At 38.6% G+C, this 20,086-nt stretch overlaps 1 protein-coding gene across 2 annotated transcripts; it reads left to right on the top strand.

Annotated features, from left to right (window-relative positions):
- Positions 1-179: 179 nt before the first annotated feature.
- tmem170b (transmembrane protein 170B) lies at positions 180-15,522 on the top strand (the record flags this gene model as incomplete). 2 transcript variants are annotated; one of them, XM_084130969.1, is made up of 3 exons in its annotated part: positions 180-336; positions 7,160-7,330; positions 11,095-15,522. In XM_084130969.1, the coding sequence occupies 3 exons, from the start codon at positions 180-182 to the stop codon at positions 11,223-11,225; spliced, it is 459 nt and encodes a 152-aa protein (XP_083987095.1). In that variant the 3' UTR covers positions 11,226-15,522. The 2 variants fall into 2 exon arrangements, with proteins under 2 accessions (XP_083987095.1, XP_083987096.1); XM_084130970.1 differs by having other exon boundaries at positions 336-476.
- Positions 15,523-20,086: the final 4,564 nt, after the last annotated feature.

Genomic DNA, 20,086 nt, shown 5'->3' with positions numbered 1-20,086 from the left:
AAGCGCCATCCAGAAGCGCTGCTGGTGTGTGTGAATGTGTGTGGTGAGTGAGAGTCAGTGTGTGTGTGTGCGTGTGTGTGTCAGCCGTACCCATCATGGCCCCTGAGCAGCAGCTGATCAGACGGACCGGCGCTCCGCCATCCTCCTCCAGCGAGCCGCGGCCCCGGTGAACCGGCTCCATGTGTCCCCCATTCTCGGTCAGATATCTGAGCAAGAGGGCCGTGCTCCAGCCGCCCAGCGCGAACATGAATAAGGATTATTCCATTAATCTCTCGGTGCAGCAAGTGCTCAGCCTGTGGGTCCAGGGCACGGTACCGACCCTACAGCACTTCACAGGTACGTTCACGAGAGGAGACAGATCGGGTGAAACGAGTTCATGTGTGTCATCCAGACGCGCGCACACGCCTCTCCACACACCGGTCAGTCTATTGTACCGGCAGGAACACGAGCAGCTGTGCGCATCCCATCTGAACAAGGTCACACTTCACATCACATTGTATACTCTGTGCTTACATGCTAAATTAATAATACATCATGTATAGTATTGCATGCAGTACTTAATATAATAGGAAGTGTGTATTGCCAGTGAACTATACTGTACATCGTGGCATCGTGTGTGTGCAGTCTGCTTTGATAGCCTGCCTATATATAAAACATCATAGTGAAGAAGACCATGGTAAATGTGGGAAAAATATGATTTTATCTTGGAACATGTTCAGAAAACACGGTAATGATATTGCCAAAGTACTTTTCGTGAGGGTAGTATATATTTTTTGTTTTGGCAAATAACATGCTATAACATGGTAATCATTCGGTATCAAGGTAGCCTATGTATCATTTTCACATATATGATATTTTTTAGGTTTTTCTTACATTTCTTTTTATTTTTAGTACCGTATTTTAACAAATACCATGGTATTACCATCATAGTTGTGTCTAAATTATAGTTTTACCATGGCACCATGTCCAAAAAAATTACTTTTTTTGTTATCTGAATAACTATAGTATGTGTTATAGTAAGAATAGTTCCCCATGCACCTGACTGTGAGATGTCTGTTTTTTGTGTATTAGAAGTAAAAGCTTTGACCGTAGACCGTAGTGCTCTAATGCATTCAGCCAGTCCGACGTGAACCTCTAAAAAGCATTGTGCCACCCATCAATCTTTAGTTAATCTTGAGTCATTGCATCGTTTCTGGCGGCTCTTGCCTCGTGTAGTGGAGTAATCATTAGTAATTACCTTCACCATATTGGTCTCCACATGATACTGTGCTCATGGGCTTCTGTTGTGCAGCATTATACAGTCTTGCCTTGTAGATTGTGTGCTATTGACTAGTGACATGAGTGAGACCAGGCTACAAACACTGTGTAAAAACATCTATTCATTGACAAGGGTGTAACCTTCCATGGAAAAACCTCCCCATAAGCTCCCAAAGAACACTTCATTTCCTTTTCAAGGGTCCAGATTAGATAGCTACTATACACCCATAGTTGTATGAACAACTACAGCAATAATATTTTCCTTTCCTTAAATGATTTTGTTGTGTTATGATTTGTTTTTGACTGATTGCAGTGGTTCTTAATTGGTGAGTTCTGACCATAGACTGTGGTTATGACCCAAAAAGTGCATAAAACCATGAATATACACATATGTAATAATTACTAGACATTTATAATGTTACAAAAGATTTCTATTTCACACACACACACACACACACACACACACACACACACACACACACACACACACACACACACACACACACACATATATATATATACAGTCCATTTTTAAAATATCTTGTTTACATTTGTGCGATGGAGTTTTTTTGTATTTTGTTGGGTCACTTGATGTAAAATCTGGGTCCTGAAGCAAAACTGGTTTATGATTCCAGCATAAAACTGGAGTCTGGTTGAACAATGTGATGTAATATAAAAGCCAGACCACAGCAGGTAAGTGAATGTGACTGGAAGGCAGCATGAAGCATTTCTAGAGAACAAGTGTACGCTGGTTTTACGGTGCATGAGGCACGACACACACCCATCCTTTCACTTCCGAGATTTACCCAGATTATATTTTTTGCAATCTTGTGGTGGACATCTGGCATGACGCAACACATGATGCAACTTGAGAGAGAATTGCAGGACGGGTAGCATGTGAGATAGCAAATAATTCACTCATGAATAAAAAAAAGTCATTTATTACTCACCCACCCTTGTGTCATTCCAACAGTGACCAAAAAAGTACCATACATTTATTTGTGCAATTGCATAGTAAATAATGACAAAATACTGAAGAACGTGATGGGGTGAGGTGGCACCTCAGCATTGGTTAGAACATGAACCTCAGCCCCCCCGCCGCTGACAGAGACAGCTGTGTTCAGATGTTACGCATCACTTTTTGTGATGATGTGAAGGAACAGCACAGGTGCAGAAGCACAGAGACTCAGAGAACGCAGGGAGATTATGACTCGAGAGGAAAGTTAATGGCGTTTCCTGTTTTGGTCAGTGAAACAAGCCTATTTAGTCATTTAATTTCCTTCTGCTGTTTATGAAGGAGACCGAGTTCTGCCTTAGCAGTTGTTTGTGCCTTTGGGTAAACAGTGTGTTCTTATAAACGTTGGTTTTCAGTGTCACATGATCCTTCAGAAATCATTCTAATATGCTGATTTGCTGCTCAAGAAACATTTCTGATTATTAACAATGCTAAAAAAACAGTTGGGCTGCTTAATATTTTTGTGCAAACCGTGTCTTTTTTTCAGGATTCTTTGATGAGCATTTAAAAAAAAAAAAAAAAAATTTTTTGTAACATTATAAATGTCTTGTTTAATTTAATGCTTCATCCTTGCTGAATTAAAGTATTCATAATTTATATTTAAAAAAACAACAACAACATGTTAATGCATATTCCAAGAATAAATATCTCTAAAGAAAACTGGTTTCCTGTGGAAAAACTCAGTCACAACATTAGGGGTTGTGGTTGATTCTTTTTTAGTGCAAGTCTGTATTTTTATCGTCTGCCAGACACTGCTAATAATACGACCTCACTGTGATATCAAAACCAACATAGAAACATCCATTATACCCCCAATGAAGTTGTAATTATCTCAGTATGCATCTATTGAGTTTCCTGTGTGGAAGTAGAAACTGAACGCTTTCATAAAAAGTTTAAACCCTTTTAGCAGTAGACATGTGTGACAACTTTACTTCTTGTTTGGTGATCATTATCTCGTTTAGCATTTGGCTATGTTTATTGTGGTTCTCCACAGAGTGAGATAGCGCTAGGTTATAGCATGTTTGTTTATGCGTGCTCGCTTAATTGGAATGAGAATTTTGGCTGTTTGTACTGTGCTGATGTTAAAGAACATTGTCACTGACTATGACCATTGACAGCTTGACAAAAGAGGCTTTTTGTCACCTCGGAAACTGCTTTGTTGACACGACAAAAACCCAGGGTGTTCAAAGAGGCCTTTCACAAGCGAACGCTTTACATTGACCCATCCCTCTTGTTTTGTGACAAGATGACCTTCAAAATATGTCCTGATGGTCTATGTTGTTGAATAAATTAGAGTAACCTACCATAACCTGTCACGCGTTTCTGTTCAGTGTTTACTTTTGTTTGCTTCTTCATAGTTTAATAGTGTTATATGCATTTGTAGGTAAAAATGAGTGTCTCTCTGTGGGTCAGTAGTACATTGAAGGAATACTTTCCATCAGCATCATTCAGTTTTGGCTGATCATGGATGATCTGAGGCTTTTCTGCCCAGTCTGGCCCAGCTTACTGATAACAGGGTGTGTGTGTGTGTGTGTGTTTACAGACCTCCAGCACAAAAGCCTTCTCTGTCTGGACGTTACGTCTCACTTGGCATGTGAGCGGCAGGTTATAGCTTAATCAATACATTGTGTTTGTGTGTCAGTCTTTAGTCATTTACACATAGATGATGCTTAGTCATGGCCTAATGGTTAGAGAGTCAGACTGGTAAACCCGAAGGTTGCAGGTTCGATTCTCAATACCGGGAGGAAATGACAGGACCTTGACCTCAAACAAGGCACCTAACCCCCAATCACTCTCTGAGCGCCACTGCAAAAATGGCTGTCCACGGTTTGCTGTGTGTGTGTTCACTACTCACTACTCCTAATGTGTGTGCACTCAACTTGGTTGGTTTAAATGCAGTATGGGTTACATACTCGGCCTTCACATATCACTCATGATCTAATGCACAGAGAATATACAGTATATATCGGCTACCACTCATTAGATCTAGCTTTCTGTCTGTCAGCTTTAAATCAGACACAGAGATAAAGTAGTGCGGTAAGGTTACATTTATTTGATTAAATTATAACATTTATTTGAATGGATCAGCCTATCGCGAGAGATTCATTCAAATAAATATTATAGAGAGATGAGGTGTGTGTGTGTGTGTGTGTGTGTGTGTGTGAATTATGAATTACCTGCATCTTTGCAGTGTCTCTCTTCTAGCAATGAAGCTGTGAGTTTAATTACTTAAAAAACTGTGGTTACAACGTCCTTGCTGAGTAATATATTCTAGCGATTCAATAGCGAAGTTAATTAATTAATATTTATAAAATAATGAAAACAGCGCAATAATATAGAACGGTGATTAAACTGACCTGTGCATTAAACGGCTTTATTGCACACCCTCCAACCAATCGGAATCTTTAGACAGACCATATAAATATATATACTGTGTGTGTGTGTGTGTGTGTGTGTGTGTGTGTGTGTGTGTGTGTGTGTGTGTGTGTGAAAAATCATTCTAATAAGCTGAGAATATGCTTGAGTTGCTCAAGAAACAATTTGAATTTGTCGAAAACATGTTTTGCTGCTTCATATTTTTGTAGAATTCTTTGATGACTAGTTGAGTTCAAAAGAGAGTTGAAAAGAGCAGCATTTACTCAAAATAGAAATCTTTTGTAACAATATAAAAAGTATTTGCTGTCGCTTTTGATCAATTTAATGTCCGTGCTGAATAAAAGTATTAATTTCTTTCAAAAAACCTACTCCAAACTATTGAACAGTAGTTGTATCACAGTTTCCACAAAGATATTAAGCAGCAAAAATGGTTTTACTCATTTATAATAATCAGAAATGTTTCTTGAGAAGCAAATCAGCATATTAGAATGATTTGAAGGATCATGTGACACTGAAGGCTGGAGGAATGATGCTGAAAATTCATTTCTGTGTTGAATGAACACAGGGTGTTAATGGCACAATGTCTCTTCATGCTTCAGGGTACAAGCGCTCTGATCAGCACTATACAGCGTTTCATGTGCAACTATGCAGTTCGTTATTTGACGCGTTTGCTTTGACATGTTAAATTACAGCTGTCAGCAGTATTTCTGCCCGAGCGTGTTGGTTTCTCAAGCATTTTTCATTTATGTGGAGCTGCATTTCCCAGAGTTCATGACAACAGCAGTTTGATCATCAGTTTTGTTGTTGAGCAAAGATGCCGGTCCATGTCATGGAATCTTCTGGAACGATCCAGAGCCGTCTGAATCTCTCTCAGTGGAGATCATTTACTCTCCTCTGATCTGTGTGGACCAGGCACTTAAATAACAACAGTCTCCAAGCCAATGGAGGACTGAGAGACGTATATAGAGTGATAAAGAGAGAGAGTATATGAAAGTGGACCTGACAGTTTATGAGAAAGTGAGGTTGGTGATAGTGGGAGAGTATTTATCGAGGTTCACTGTTGTAAAAACAGTGTGTTCTGCTCGGTTAAGATGGGTTCTGACTGGAGACTCTCACAAGCATTTCTTCAACTATGAGCATCGTCTTGTGAACATTTATAAAATTTTTGTTTATTTAATTGACTTTGTTCCAAGTGTGCATATCCATACATCATAGAAGAATTCTGTCATTTTTGTCTCTTTTTTTCCCCACTGATTTATTATTATTTACTTATTTTTTCTGCCAACAAATGTCATGTGCACCACGTCTGAAATTGTGTTTATTAATATTATGTGGTGGAAATCACATTTGAAACATTTTGGACTGACTCATTCATTTGTCTTGCTGTGGCAAATTTCAATTCCAGCATTCCTAAACACACGCACGCACGCACGCACGCACACACACGCACACACACACACACACACACACACACACACACACACAATTAATGATATTTTCATGCTTTTTTGCATTTTTACCTCATTACAGTACCTTTCAAAAATCTGGATTCTTCTTTTTAACGGATTCTTGTCTCTTCTGCTCACCGAGGCTGCATTTATTTGATAAAAAATTCAAAACAGTAATATTGTGAAATATTATTCCAATTTGAAATAACGGTTTTCTTTTTGAATATATTTTAAAATGTAATTTATTCCTGTGATCAAAGCTGAATTTCCAGCATCATTACTCCAGTCTTCAGTGTCACATGATCCTTCAGAAATCATTCTAATATGATGATTTGCTGCTCAAGAAAAAATTGTATTATCATCAATGTTGAAATCAGTTATGCTGCTTCCTATTTTGGTGGAAACCATGATGCATTTTTTTCATGATTGTTTGATAAGTAGAAAGTTCGAAAGAACAACATTTAATCTTTGTCTTCATCTTCTGCTCTTCTCCTTGGTAACCAAGTACACTACCTTTATAGTCCTAGATTATTATTTATTAATTAGTGGGAAAATTGCTGGTCGTGGTGAAAATAACATCAAAACTCAGTGACAGTCATAATTTGCGTATAATTAAATATTCGCATTATGAGATTGAAAGTCTGGGTGTGGGATGAGGGTGAGACAATAAAGTCACATAAAATATATTTTTAAAAGTAATTCAAATAAATGACAGATTAATGTGATCTCATAACAAAAACTGTTGCAATCTGTTAACTTTAATAAATAGAGATAAAGTGTGTTGCAGAACTGTGTTAGTGTTTCTTTAACACATTGTAGTTCCTCTTCACTCAAGAAGCAGAAAGCAGAACTTTTTTAAAGAAAAAAACACGCACGAATAACTATTCTACTAAACTACTTTTGTATTTTTTGACTCATTCTTGGATTGAACAGCCAAAAGTTAAACATTTTATATAAAATCGGATGGCCACGCATCTGACATATTCATGCACGTGCTTCCTGAACAAACTTTCTAACTAGTTTGTTCTCTCTCTCTGTGTGTGTGTGTGTGTTGTCTCTGCAGAAATGTGGTACTGGGTGTTCCTGTGGTGTCTATTCTCCTCTCTGTTGGTTCACAGCGCCGTGGGTCTGCTGATGTGTGTGACATTGCAGCGTCATAAGAGAGGACGGCTCATCACACTGGTGCTCATCAGCGTGGGCTTCCTGGCCTCGCTCACCGGAGGGGTCATCACCAGTCAGTACTCGCACACTTCTGCTCTTCTTATCGGACAATATCAGCACATTAAGTCAAGTGTGCATGTTCTCGAACACAACATGAACTCAAAATCAATAAATGTGCATGGTCTTTTTGTGCATGATTCATTAACGCACAATTTTGCTGTTGTAATCAAGTCACCGTGAGACTGGGAAATGTTTCTGATCCAACAAAATGTTTACATTTTCTCATTCATAGTTCACCGCCATGATGCTAGTGTGTTCTGGGAGGTTGCTGGGGTGTTGCTATTCAGTTGCTGAGGTGTTCTGTGTGGTTTTTAGAGAGTATCTGTGACTGATAAAATGCATTAGAATGGAAAATGTTTTAGGGACATTCAGGGACAACTGTCTAGTTGGGCAGGGTGTCAATGAACTATAGCTGTTAGCTGTTCTCCAGTCTAGCACAAATGTAGTTTGATTCAAAAATAACCCTATGCCGAAGTGCTCGTTCCCAGAGGTCTGCTTTAATATTAATATGGATCTGGCTGAGAGAGAGAGGGAGAAAGTTAGAGACATAAACATTTAGTCAGTTAATGCGTGTGTGTGTGTGTAATTGATGACATTTTTTTAAAAGAGCTACTCACATTAATATTCATACTGTATACATTAAAGGATTAATTCATCCAAAAAAGAAAAAATGTCATTACAGTAATTACTAGCCCTTATGTCGTTCCAAACCCACAAGATTTTTGTTCATCTTCCAAACACAAATGAAGATCTTTTAATGAAATCTGTGAGTTTTCTGTCCCCCATTTACAACTACGCAACTATCACTTTGACGCTTCAAAAAGTTCATAAAGAGGTCGTAAAACTAATCACTATGAATCGCTTTATATGATGAAAAGAATGAATTTAGGCTTTTATTCACCTATAAACATTGATTAGTGAACATAAACATAAGCTCAAAGGATCCTGCTTGACACGCAAGAACGAACTCTTGCAGAAGCTCAAACGTGCTGCGTAACACGAGAATGAACCTCATTGGTTCTCGCTGAAGCTCAAACGTGCTGCGTAACACGAGAATGAACCTCATTGGTTCTCGCTGAAGCTCAAACGTGCTGCGTAACACGAGAATGAACCTCATTGGTTCTTGCTGAAGCTCAAACGTGCTGCGTAACACGAGAACGAACCTCATTGGTTCTTGCAGAAGCTCAAACGTGCTGCGTAACACGAGAATGAACCTCATTGGTTCTCGCTGAAGCTCAAACGTGCTGCGTAACACGAGAATGAACCTCATTGGTTCTCGCTGAAGCTCAAACGTGCTGCGTAACACGAGAATGAACCTCATTGGTTCTCGCTGAAGCTCAAACGTGCTGCGTAACACGAGAATGAACCTCATTGGTTCTCGCTGAAGCTCAAACGTGCTGCGTAACACGAGAATGAACCTCATTGGTTCTTGCTGAAGCTCAAACGTGCTGCGTAACACGAGAACGAACCTCATTGGTTCTTGCAGAAGCTCAAACCTGCTGCGTAACACGAGAATGAACCTCATTGGTTCTCGCTGAAGCTCAAACGTGCTGCGTAACACGAGAATGAACCTCATTGGCTCTTGCTGAAGCTCAAACGTGCTGCGTAACACGAGAACGAACCTCATTGGTTCTTGCAGAAGCTCAAACGTGCTGCGTAACACGAGAAGAACCTCATTGGTTCTTGCTGAAGCTCAAACGTGCTGCGTAACACGAGAATGAACCTCATTGGTTCTTGCTGAAGCTCAAACGTGCTGCGTAACACGAGAATGAACCTCATTGGTTCTTGCTGAAGCTCAAACGTGCTGCGTAACACGAGAATGAACCTCATTGGTTCTCGCTGAAGCTCAAACGTGCTGCGTAACACGAGAACGAACCTCATTGGTTCTTGCAGAAGCTCAAACGTGCTGCGTAACACGAGAATGAACCTCATTGGCTCTTGCTGAAGCTCAAACGTGCTGCGTAACACAAGAACGAACCTCATTGGTTCTTGCAGAAGCTCAAACGTGCTGCGTAACACGAGAACGAACCTCATTGGTTCTTGCACGTCAAGAGAACATGCTTGAGCTTCTGTTTATCATAACGTATGTGTGAGTTGATGAACAGAGAACATAAATTGCTGAGCCAGGCTAAAGTGACATCCACTCTAGTGATTTTTGGTGGAAATCTTTTATTCATTAACACATGATGACCCACATTTATATATCAACTCATGTTTCCAGTTTTCAGCAACATGGTGGGCATGTTGTGACACGTTTCATATCCGAGGATGGTATTCAATCATAAGAGACAGCATTTACATATAGAAGAAAACAGAAGCAAAAACAGCCTGTTTAATTGTAAGGGTCAGAGAGAAGGTAAAAAATAGTCATAGTCAAGCTAGATTATGACTGTTTTTGGTGCAAGAACCCTTGACTAACATTATAAGTAGGATTTTATATGTACAAACGTGTAGAATGCAGCCCCTTATAGATGTATTATTTTGGCTTCAAATGTATCAACCTTGCAAACAACCACAGTCACAGTCATAGAAAAAACATATCTATTTCAATTTCAGACGTGCAATTTCCCAGAGGAAGGTTTTATCTTTCGTGGCTCTGTAGACTTGGAGATCTCTCGGAGATGTGTAATTTAATTATCAACTTTGGATGTTTCTTCTGAACAGATAATTCCCTAAACACCTACAGTATAATTGAAAAATAATTTCACACCAAGTTTAATTTTAAGTTTAAACTGTATAAATTACTAATTATATATGGTTTGCATAGCAACCACCCAGAACACCCTAGCAACTGCGTCACAACACCCTGGCAACTAGAGATGTACCTGAAGCCTAAATCAGAATTTGGAAAGGCACGGAAAATGTAAAACCTATTCTACGGAGCCCCTAAAGGGACATTGTTTGGCTTGCTGCAGTAGTTGTTTACATTAGTACATTAGTTTTCATTTATCATGTGAAGATAGTAAGGAGAGATGATTGACAGGGCGATGTCGGAGGATTTGGTGTGCAACATTCCTGAGCGTCATTGTCACGTATCTCCTCATAATTTTTTTCCATCACCATGTTCCTTTAGGGGCTTCGTAGAATCCGTTGTTTCCTTTCCAAACATCCCAGCAAACACAGAACTTTCCCCTTACATTTTTTTTTTTTTTCCCGTTTGGTTATTTTTTTGAGAACCAAATAATAACGTTCCAGGAACGTTCTTTTCAGGTTTTATTTTTTGCAACCATAAAATAATGTTCCTAGAACGTTGCAGGGAAATAACCTAAAAATAACTTACACAGAACATTTCCTAATGGTTATTTTTAGGTTATTATTTTGCAACTGGGGTAATGATATTGGAGTAAAGAGGTTAGAGAAATGTTAGAACAGCGTTTAAATAACGTTAGGGGAACGTTAAAGTAATGTTAGAATAACGTTCTACAAACCAAAAACGTATTTCCGTTGAGAATTTTTTTTATTTATATTTATATATTTTTAATATTTCTGTTTTCTGGCTTACCACAAACAAACCTTAAAAAAAGAACGTTCTGGGAACCAAAAATTTACGTTCTGCGAATGTTCTGGGAACCAAAAAGACCTGGGATAGTATTCGGCTTCGGCCAAATCCCTACTAGCATGCATCCTTAACACTCAGCAACCGTCTAGTAACCACCCAGGACACCTCAGCAACCGCATAGAAACCACCTAGCAACCACAAGCTTTCAGAATAGAATTTCTCAAGCCGACACCAAAGTTTGTCTTCATGCATTATAATTGTCTTCTGTCCTGTGTCAGGTGCGGCAGTGGCGGCTGTGTACCGTGTGGCAGGGAAGGACATGGCTCCTCTTGAAGCTCTGGTGTTCGGGGTGGGCCAGACCGCTTTCACCGTCATCATTTCATTCTCACGGATCTTGGCCACTCTTTGAAAGGACGGAAAGCATCACTGATTGACACACCCAACAGCCAATCAGCCGGCAGAAGAGCCGGGCTCGAGGTGAGTGTGGTTAAACCACAGAGGTTTGGCCTGTGTTGCAAAGAAATGAGCTTTAGGAGTCACTAATGGCCAATGGACCACTATATGAAACCCTCTGAGAATTTAACGTTTCAAGAAGCAAAAACAGCATTATGCCAATGACTGAAACTCACTCAACGTGCCAACTGCCTCGATGGAGGATTGAGATGAATCTTGGGATGTCTGTTCATCTTTGCTGAACATTTTTGCACACGGATTGCTTCAGCTTTATGTAAATTGAGTGGTGTTGGGCCATAAAGCCAGGATGGATGCATCAAAGGCATCCTCTAATAATTTGTCTATCTGTCTCTGTATCCTCAATCAGTGTGGGAAAACACCACTAAACATTTTGTAATCCTGCTCATCTAAACGGCCTGAAACATCCCTGTTTGTCTGATTATGGATCTTCACTCTGGTCCAACAGTATTATCACATCCAGTTTTCTTCTCCATAAGAAATGGCTTCCACATAGCACTTTCTGCATTTTGAAAACTGTCTAAAAAGTGTAAGATCTGAAGGTTATGCAATATGGACCTTAATTTAAGGAGGTTAAGGAGTAATCTGGTCTCTTGTAACCTATTTAAATGTATCCATAATGGAAAAATGCCTTATTTATAATATGGGAACACAGTGGAACATCAGTGTGAATTTTTAACTCTAGTATTTAATCAAATGTTAGTTTAAAAGCAAAGACGACAAGAATTGAAAAAGTCACTATGGTCTACAACTTTTTGTTCTGTTATGATGTAATCCATCACCTGTGATTATATCATGGATTCCCATTCCCTGCCAAATCTGAGCTTGTCCTTGTACAAATGTTATTTCATAGTAATCCCATTTCATCCAGCATTACTGTGGCAATACTCTCCCTACTCGAATATGGGGACTTAAACCTCAGGCCTTAAAAGACAAGACAGACACCTTCGCCCTGGACTCTTTCTACAAAGTTTGAGAGGTTGGCGTACGACTATGTGAGGAAATCAAGAGGAGATTTTCTCCTTTGCATTGGCATTACAGGTTTATTTTGAATATTGTTATTTTTAGGATACTTGGACACATGTATTGTACTTGAAAGCTGTCGCGTGGAAGGGCACACCGATGCCATAATGAAAGCGGTCGCTTGTGGGTCTTTGCCAATGTACGTGTGAAATTGCACTGTTAATAATTTGCCTTCCACAAGTTTCCACCAAAACAGTATAAACTAGAGTTGTGTAAGGAACAGGAGCGAACATGTTAAACGGAGAGCGTTTCGCGGCCGGTGTGGAATGTGACGAGAGCGGTGTGTTTTACGGTACCTCACTGCTGCCACTGGCTTTATTATTGATAAAACATTGTATTTGTTTCATTTTCATGAACACCATTCATTTTTGATGTCTTAACGCTGATAATAACCTTATAGTTGAAGACTATTCGATTTGTTTTGAATGTAAATGTTTGCATTTTTTTTTTTTTTTTATATTTATTTGCTAGCACTTTCTATGAAGCTTTATATGCAATGTATCATAAAGGTATTTATGAAGCCTTATAGTATACAGAGTAATCAGTTACCAAGGCAAGAATCACTATTATTTATTGCTCTTAATATTTATGGCTTATAGGGATTCGAACAAACTTGTATTAAATATCGGGTTTGAATGAGAACGCTTTTTAACTGGTGTACAGATAATCGATTAAAAAAAATCCATAGTGCTGAATTATTATAAAGCTTCATAATAAAGTGAGTTTATTTTATTTTTATTTTAAAGCCGCCTAACAACCACCCACAACTAACAGTATAAAGAGTATAATGCATTAAAAACAGAATTTAATGCATTATATGAAATGTTATGCTGCTGTTAAAACAGTAACTATGATATATAATATATATATAATTTTTCAAACAAGAACAAACTCAACTGCATTCACTTTTAAACTGATTTAATTATTTTGAAGTATTATTTACGTTTCATTTCGTGTAGCCTTTGAATCTCTCCAAGGACTGATACCAAACTCCACCTGTTTATTTCTGTATTTAAGCATTACTAAACAAACAGTTCATTCCATGTGTGGCAGAGTGACGTCTAAAACAATGTATTGTATGAAACAAGTGACGTCGAAGTCACTGAAACACACAGGTTCATAGGAAATTATTCCTTTTGCTCTTTTCTTCTGTTGTCATTGACAATGTTTATTTAAGCCAAAGTATTCCTTATCTCTTCAGCTTTAGGACTTTTTAAATTGAAAATGATTCTTTTTTTAAACAACCGTTTATGACTTTTTATATTGTGTGTTTTTGCTTGTCAGATTTCCCAGCACTAATTCATGAAGCTGTTTTAAGTTTGAACTACTCCTGAAAAAGCTTGTTGTTACTGTGAAAGGCTTTCAGATGTTAATGGTATTGATGAGGGCGTTTGATGTAATGGCTATTTATTTATTTCCAACTTTATGCAACTAATAGTTGACTTTCAGTAGCAGAGCTGCACTGCAGAGGGCGACAGTGTACTGGGAATGAGAGTGTTGAGGTTGAACCGATTGTCGCTCTGTCTGATGTGTTGATTAAGAATTTATGAGGGATTCAGTGAGTCAGAAAGAGTCACGTTTCAGTACTACTATTCTATACAATTCGGTATTACTACTATTATAGTTTTTCCGCTGTTTGAAATGACTTGTTTTCCAGTACAAATATCTACACATTCTTAAATCAAAATGACAAATATTAAATATCAAAATTAAGCGAGTTTAAGCTTTGAAAAGATTAAAAATATCTGCCAGTTGGGTAAGAAAAGTACATTTAATTCAAAAGGGAATCATTGGCAGATATTTGTTCTAAGCATAAAACTTCTGAAGATTTCTTCTTCAGAAAACAAGACTTAATTTCTTGTGTCATTTTGCTTAAGTTAATGTAACTTGATTAATAAACGTTTTAATACATTTAGATATTACTGGAAAACAGGATGAAAAATGCTAAGAAAATAAGTTTGGCAGTGTTATGTATAGTGTGCATAGTATGAATGTTCTATATGCATGAAATACCCCATGATAACCACAAAATTGCATTAAAGATGCAAAATAACTATTTTTAAGAACTTTTTAAGGATGGAACTGAATTAAACTTACAACCTAATGAGGTCATGATTACAATGATTACATACTGGATACAATTTCACATGCTACTTTAAAAAAAAAGTACTGTGTACAGTCAGTGTATATTACATAGTATGCAGTAGCTAGTATGCTAGTATTCCATTCTGAACACAGCCATATACTTAGCAAAATATTTTACAGTTTTTAATTGTTTTCCCCTTAAAATCGGTATTATTTTTTCAGTCCAAGTTGCACCTCATCTGCAAACACACGTTTGTAGAGAAGGACAAAACATTAAATTGAAGGGGAACAAATAAAGAGAATTGGCTAGAGTCATGGCATATGTGAACATGATGTTTTTGAAACACAAGCTTTAGGTGTCTGTGTTCATGAGTGAAGCAGTAGTTGTGTAGAAGTGTGCTGTTCGTGTTGCTGTCTGCTTGTGTGTAGGTGTGTTTGAGTGTATTGAAACCGAGTATTTTCCCTTTGCAAGAAGGTTTGATTGATTGTGATGTTTTGATAAAGTTTGCCTGAGCAGAATGGTGCTGAAACACTTTTATAGCTGCCTTTAAGATTATGGGAACAATAAATCTGCATGTCTTTTGTTTTAGACAGAGAAAAAGCTTTGTTTTTTGTTGTTTTGCACAGTTTTGAGGGTCGTATTACCAGTTTAGCAGCTGGACTGGGCTGAGTGTCCTCATGACCCATGATCAAATTCAGAGCTGCTGATTGGTCAGTTGCTATTCAGAAGTCATACGTGTGTGAAAAAAGGCTTATTTTGAATTAAAGATGTGCCATGAATGGACGATAAGATTTCAGACCTTGAGATGGAGAATGTTGTAATACAGAGTGGGTCATGATACCGACACATCCGTGACAGACTTTCAACACGGTTTCTCCTATGAACTCCTGTCACGTATGTCATGCAAAAATGCAATGACTTTAATGTGTGCAAATGGATTTCTGACAATCCTTCTTAAGCGCCGCTCAGCGGGAAGTGGCGTGTGTAGATAGTGTATGATATGTTCTTTTTTTAATTTTGTATGAGCAAACAGCTGTGCTTTCCAGCACCTTTATTTATGTACAAATGCTCCTCTGTCAAATACTCTGCGGTCAGTTGAAATAAAAACGTTTTGCAGTAAAAGTCGCCTTGTGGTCATCATTTACTGAAATGAAAACTTTTTGTCAGTAATAAATGGTGTATGCAGAAATTCCAGTTGATCAGGTCTTAAATATTAAACCAATAAGCCATATATGTATTTAGCAAAACTGTGTGTGTGTGTGTGTGTGTGTGCGCGCGTGTGTGCGTGCGTGAGTGTGTGTATGGAAAAAAACAAATATATTGTTTTTTTTTTCCTTCACACAAATATAGGCTACTACAAAACTTTGGGGAAAGTCTCTTCTGCTCACCAAGGCTACATTTATTTGATCAAAAATACAGTAAAAACAGTAATATTGTGAAATATTATTACAATTTAAACTGTTAAAATGTAATTTATTCCTGTGATGCAAAGCTGAATTTTCAGCATCATTACTCCAGTCTTCAGAGTCACATGATCCCTCAGAAATCATTATAATATGCTGATTTGCTGCTCAAGAAACATTTATGATTATTATCATTTTGATTGTCATCAAATCTTGACTCAGTGTCTGGTAGACTTGTAGTCAAGACCGCCTAAACCGAGACCAAGACACTACCAAGACCAGAGGGTATCGAGACCAAGACAAGACCAAGACCAAGACCAAGACAGACCAAGTCAAGACCGAGACCAAGTCGAGACCGGAGGGGAAAAAAACAGACTAGTGTTGAAGCTAAGCAATAACTTGTATGAATTCAAGAACAGCAGCATAGGGTTCAGCCGCAGTTTACATTCAATGTATATTAGATGGTATTACTTCAACTACACAGGCAGAACAATACAGAGACAGACCATGTCATGTGTGTGACTGTGAGCTCACTGTAAATGTTTTTGCAGACTGGGTGAGATCAACTATGTGTAGCAATTGCATGACGGCTGTTACTGCACTATTAGAGGATTGAGACTCCCTTAACTTTTGTGTACTGTTGAGGACTGACACGACTGGTACTGACTGGTTCATCTGACAAAACATCAAACACCTCCAACACCATCTTGCTCCTCCAACAACTGTCTAAAGAATGAGAAATATGTAACCAATTGAAATTATAATTAATGTGTAGATGAAAACGTATAACATCAAATTAAAGATACACAATTATAAACTTGGATTAGGCCTAATGTTTAGTCAACACAACGGAGATATGCAGATGATATTTAAAAGACCATTTATTTAGTCTAACACCAACAACACAACATACACACACAGATATCAAAGACACAAATTCATCTAAGCAAATGCCTATCTCTGCCGATTTCGGAGTCTCAGACTCCAAATGAACCCATTCTGCAACTTTTAAATACTTAATTACATTTTTAAAAACGAAATTATAGGCTTAAGTGCGGGATCCGAAAGTTGGTCGTTTTGTCGCTATGGTTACACACACACACACAACACACACACACACACACCGTTGGCGGTGCGCTCAAAGTCATCTGTCAGTTGTGTAGTTGTGCAGTTACCCAAAATGAATGACTCCTAAATGAAGTTAAAACCCATCATGTTACTGATATGTGTTTTTTAAACCAAGTGATCAAAGTGCTCGTTGCCGCTGCGATCAGTGGCCGCGGATACAGTGTTTTCTCGTGTGGCTCGTGCACACGCCGCACTGTCAGCACTCGGACGCGCGCTTCAATCCGTTCCATTGCGGATAATAATGTTGCATTATCGAACGTTGTTTCGTCGTGGATATTGTAGTATTGTATTGCTAAATCCCCCGACCACTATGTTGGTCTGAGACAGCGAGACCTAGACAAGACCGAGAGGTCCGAGACCAAGACAAGACCAAGACCAAAGACCGTCAAGGCCGTGACAAGACCGAGACCACGTAAAAGTGTCTCGAGACCAAGACCGGTCTCGAGACATACGTCTGGACACAGTCTGTTTTTAATATAGTCTTGGCTGACATTTTATCTTTTTGGCTCCTTTTTGCTGAATTCATGATGAATAGTACAATGTCAATTGTATAACCACTCAGAAATCACAATAGAGGTCAGACTGACTTGTTTGCTTTTCATAAGTCATTGGTTGTAGAAATATAATGCGACGAGAAACGAGTTCATGGACTCATGGGTCATTTAGTCTATACAGAGGCTTTTCATCTCCTTTAGCCATCTTTCTGCAGCGCACCCACACTGGCACACCGGTGTAGACGTGCAGACCCAGGGCACCCTTACCCCCCGTGGACGAGGAGACGCCCTCCTGGAGACATTCAGAGGGCGCCACGGTACTATTTTTAATCTGAGCACTAAATTTGGTAGAAATCCTTTAAAACAGGCATGAAGACGGATGTACAACGGCCGCCAGAGGATATAGGACGTGAGGTTGTGCCACACGGCCTGACTCTGGATCTGTTCCAAAACCAACAAGCTCCCTGTCCAAATGCAGCTAGTACGTTGAATGCTCTACGTTTACATTTAAGCCTTTTATATGCATTTGCAAGAGGCTTTTATTCAAAGTGACTTTGCAACATTGGATTCAATAAACGAATGATGCAATATTAGGCTAAAGTAAATTAGATGAATATTGAATAGAATGGATATTAGTATATATATTTGAAGAGTTCAGATGCAAAAGCCTCTAAGTGCCATCTGAAATTTTCTTCTAGAATGGTCATTTTTATCAAGCTCATATATTTAAGTTCAGTAATTTCACTTAAATGACTATTAATAGGTAATTTTCATTGCCATTTAAGTGAAATTACTGAACTTAAATATACGAGCTTGATAAAAATGATCATTCTAGAAGAAAATTTCAGATGGCACTTAGAGGCTTTTGCATCTGAACTCTTCATTTATATACACTTCTCACACTTTTCCATTTTCTAAGGATGGTTTCACTGTGCTTGTAAAGCATTTTGAGATTGGTCTTGTTTGCTATAAGGATACATGCAGAGTTGCTTTAAATAAATATAGATACACTCACCGGCCACTTTATTTATGGCAGAGATTCAACAAGGTGCTGTAAACATTCCTCAGAAATTCTGGTCCATATTGTCATGATATCATCACACAGTTGCAGATTTGTCATCTGCACATCCATGGTGTGAATCTCCTGTTCCTCCACATCCCAAAGCTGCTCTACTGGATTGAGATCTGGTGACTGTGGAGTTTGAGTTTGAGTTTAGTGAACTTATAGTCATGTTCAAGAAACCACTGTGAGATGATTTGAGCTTTGTGACATGGTGTGTAATCCTGCTGGAAGAAGCCATCAGAAGATGGATACACTGTGGTCATAAAGGTAAGGACATTTTCAGCAACAATACTCAGACTGTGGCATTAAAATGATGCTCAATTGGTACTAAGAGACCCAAAGTGTGTCAAGAAAATATCAATCACACCATTACACCACCAGAACCAGCCTGAACCGCTGATACAAGGAAGGATGATCCATGCTTTCATGTTGTATTCGCCAAATTCTGACCTGACCATCTGAATGTCGCAGCAGAAATAGACTCATCAGACCAGGTAACGTTTTTCCAATCTTCCATGTCCAATTTTGGTGAGTCCGTGTGAATTGTAGCCTCAGTTTGCTATTCTGATCTGACAGGAGTGACACCGGTGTGTCTTCTGTTGCATAGCTCTTCTGTTTCAAGGTTTGACGTGTTGAGTGTTCAGAGATGCTCTTCTGCAGACCTTATTACGGTTACCTTTCTATCAGCTGAACCAGTCTGGTCATTCGCCTCTGACCTCTGGCATCAACAAGGCATTTTCGCCCACAGAACTGAAGCTCACTGGATACTTATTTCTGATCTTCTCTTTTTCTGATTATTCTCTGTAAACCCTAGAGATGCCTGTGTGTGAAAAACAACAACCATGCCACGTTCAAAGTCACTTAAATCACCTTTCTTCCTCATTCTGATGGACAGTTTGAACTTCAGTAGATTATCTTCACCATGTCTACATGCCTAAATGCATTGAGTTGCTTCCTTGTGATTGGCTGATTAGATAATTGCATTAATGAGCAGTTGAACAGATACCTAATTAAGTGGCTGGTGAGTGTATATATATTATCATAGGCATATTACATTAAATTTCTTTTCTTTAGTCTTTTTTGCTTTAAATTTTTGTTTCTCTGTTGTAATGTGTATGATAATAATAATTGGACTTATATTATAGGAACTATATTACCTAAAATTTAGGACTGATGCCACATATGCCACAAAATATGGCCTACAGTGTGTAGTCAGCTCACTCTGTCCTGGAACAGAGCCACTGATCAATAATGCTAACTGATGGCTCTGAACAATCATAAACATTCCCAGACATTTTCAAAATCACAAACATGGATCAAAATGTCAGCTCAATGCCCAACAATTGTGTCGTTTGACAGCCACGTCACTCCCTATTTTGGCTGTGCGACCACATCAAAGCCCCCAAAAATGAGTACCCACTGGAAACGTCCCAGGGCAAAGTATCCTGTGTTGAAGCCTCTACCCCGTTTGGATGCTTAGACCTCTGTGGACCTTTCCGTGGACCTTTAAATGAGCACAATGCTCATTACTTTAACAGCACAGCTGCGGAAGTTCAACAAGATGGTACAATAGAGTCACAGCAGAGGAATTTAATCAGCTAG

The sequence above is a fragment of the Abramis brama genome (genome assembly GCF_963993115.1).
Source record: "Abramis brama genome assembly, chromosome: 12".
Classification (NCBI taxonomy): domain Eukaryota; kingdom Metazoa; phylum Chordata; class Actinopteri; order Cypriniformes; family Leuciscidae; genus Abramis; species Abramis brama.
Note: the sequence above shows the minus strand (reverse complement) of the source record. Positions and strands in the feature narration are given on the sequence as shown.